The sequence below is a fragment of the Corticium candelabrum genome, chromosome 19, assembly GCF_963422355.1.
Source record: "Corticium candelabrum chromosome 19, ooCorCand1.1, whole genome shotgun sequence".
Lineage (NCBI taxonomy): Eukaryota > Metazoa > Porifera > Homoscleromorpha > Homosclerophorida > Plakinidae > Corticium > Corticium candelabrum.
Window position 1 is genome coordinate 1,319,513 of NC_085103.1, and position 1,718 is coordinate 1,321,230.

General features: G+C 43.1%; 1 protein-coding gene across 1 annotated transcript in view; it reads right to left on the reverse strand.

Annotated features, from left to right (window-relative positions):
* Window positions 1-440: 440 nt before the first annotated feature.
* Window positions 441-1,718, reverse strand: part of LOC134195252 (mucin-5B-like) — a 3,574-nt gene continuing 2,296 nt past the window's right edge. The window contains exons 1-2 of the mRNA XM_062664258.1: window positions 550-1,718; window positions 441-473 (exon numbers count right to left, since the gene is read on the reverse strand). The exon at window positions 550-1,718 is cut by the window's right edge and continues 2,296 nt beyond it. Coding sequence (XP_062520242.1) covers window positions 441-473; window positions 550-1,718 — 1,202 coding nt within the window. The remainder of the gene's footprint in view (window positions 474-549) is intronic.

The following is a 1,718-nucleotide window of genomic DNA, read 5'->3' on the forward strand; positions in this document are numbered from 1 at the left end:
GAAATAATTTTAGTCAATCGTATGTTTTAATTTAAATATTGTGTTGATACCTTCAATGCATTCCGGCACGATCAAAGATAATTGCTTGTTACATTTCTGACACCGAGTTTGGTACGATCTAATGGATGGGCAAATAGATGCTCGGTTTCCCTTATGCAAACAGCCATCCAGGACGCATTGTGTGTACGCGTTGTGTGGTCTGGTATGAGCATGACAGTTTGCAAACGGTCCCTTCGGGTCTAGAATAATGTCACAAAATTCTTCCACTTGTCTTTTGTTCTCCGGATTTTGATCACAGAATGGGACGTCCTGAGGGTCACGACATGAGATAGTAGGGCCTAGGGTGAGTCTCCTTTGATTCGGTGCAGCCCAGCTTTTACCGAATATGTGGTAGTTAGAAACGGAACGAGCAGACGTAGAGCCTTTGACTTTGCTCACTATTAGAAATTTTCCATTTGGCAAAGTAAGATCGTCTATCGAGTTTCCGTTGTCGTTGCCACACAGTCCACACATTCTGTTTCTAAAGTTTGGTGGAACAGACACAACTACTTGATGTCGATTTAGCACAAATACTTTGACTTTTGTTCGTGCCAAATGAATTTCTACTCTGTCTTCGAATACTTCAGAAAAGAGGAGAATTTGTGAACCATCGATTGCTGATGTTGTTGATGGCCAAGACAGACGTTCGTCGTTCAAATACACTATTGGCTTGTGAAGAGAGACAAATATTTTAATCACTCCGAGTCCAGCTGCACGAATGGCGACGGCTTTTGTCCACGCAGAGCCAATGGCATTCGGGAAAGGAGAGGTATTTTCGATGTGAATGTCAAAGAGACCTCCTGTACAGTCACGTGCCAAGACGTATTCACACGATCCTTGGAATCGATGAACGAGACAATCGAATGTTATATATTCCTGATTTGCTCTGGTGATCGACCCCATTGGTGTGCTAAATATCGTACAATTAGCGTATTTGCAACTTTTGCCGTCGCCGTAGCATTCTCCACATTCATCCACAATTGTACCAACACGAACATCGTTTCCTGCAACATTTCTGCATTGGGATTCGTAGGCCTTGATAGCAGAACAACCACAACTTTTATTGCCGTTGCAATCGCAAATCTGTTTGATACACAAGTTGTAGTATTCAGTTGGATCGAGGACGGAATGACAAGCACCGTATCGTTGACCGTCTTGAGTTAGGACGTTGCAGTAGTCCAAAGCCGACTTCAATGAATTGCTTGAGCAGTTTGATGGGGGACTGCAGGTATCTTGAGAAGACAACAACAATCTGTCTTCCTTCTTCACAGTGCGGGTACTACAAAATAAATAGTTCTCGTTCAAACTGCTGCACAATCCTCGCGTTCGGTTGTAGTAATTGAATGGTACGGTTACATTGACCGTCGCCGAGAGTCCATCCCAAATGACTTGTACGTCAGAACTTGCGATGATTACTTTGACGACGGGACCAGATTTTGTCACGAGTCCTCCATCGATCTTGTAAGGAAAGGAATAGGGAGTACGACCGTTCACTTGGACTGTAGAATTTCTCCACACTTTGGTAATGGCCCCTCCTGATACACGAATGGCTAATAGTGCCTGTTCTTGAGATAACTTTGTTTGATATCTATTTCTGTTGAGATAGTGTACGGAGAATTCGTCTTTCTCACAATCTCGCAAGAGTGTATACTCACAATTTCCTTCATTGTCATGTGAAT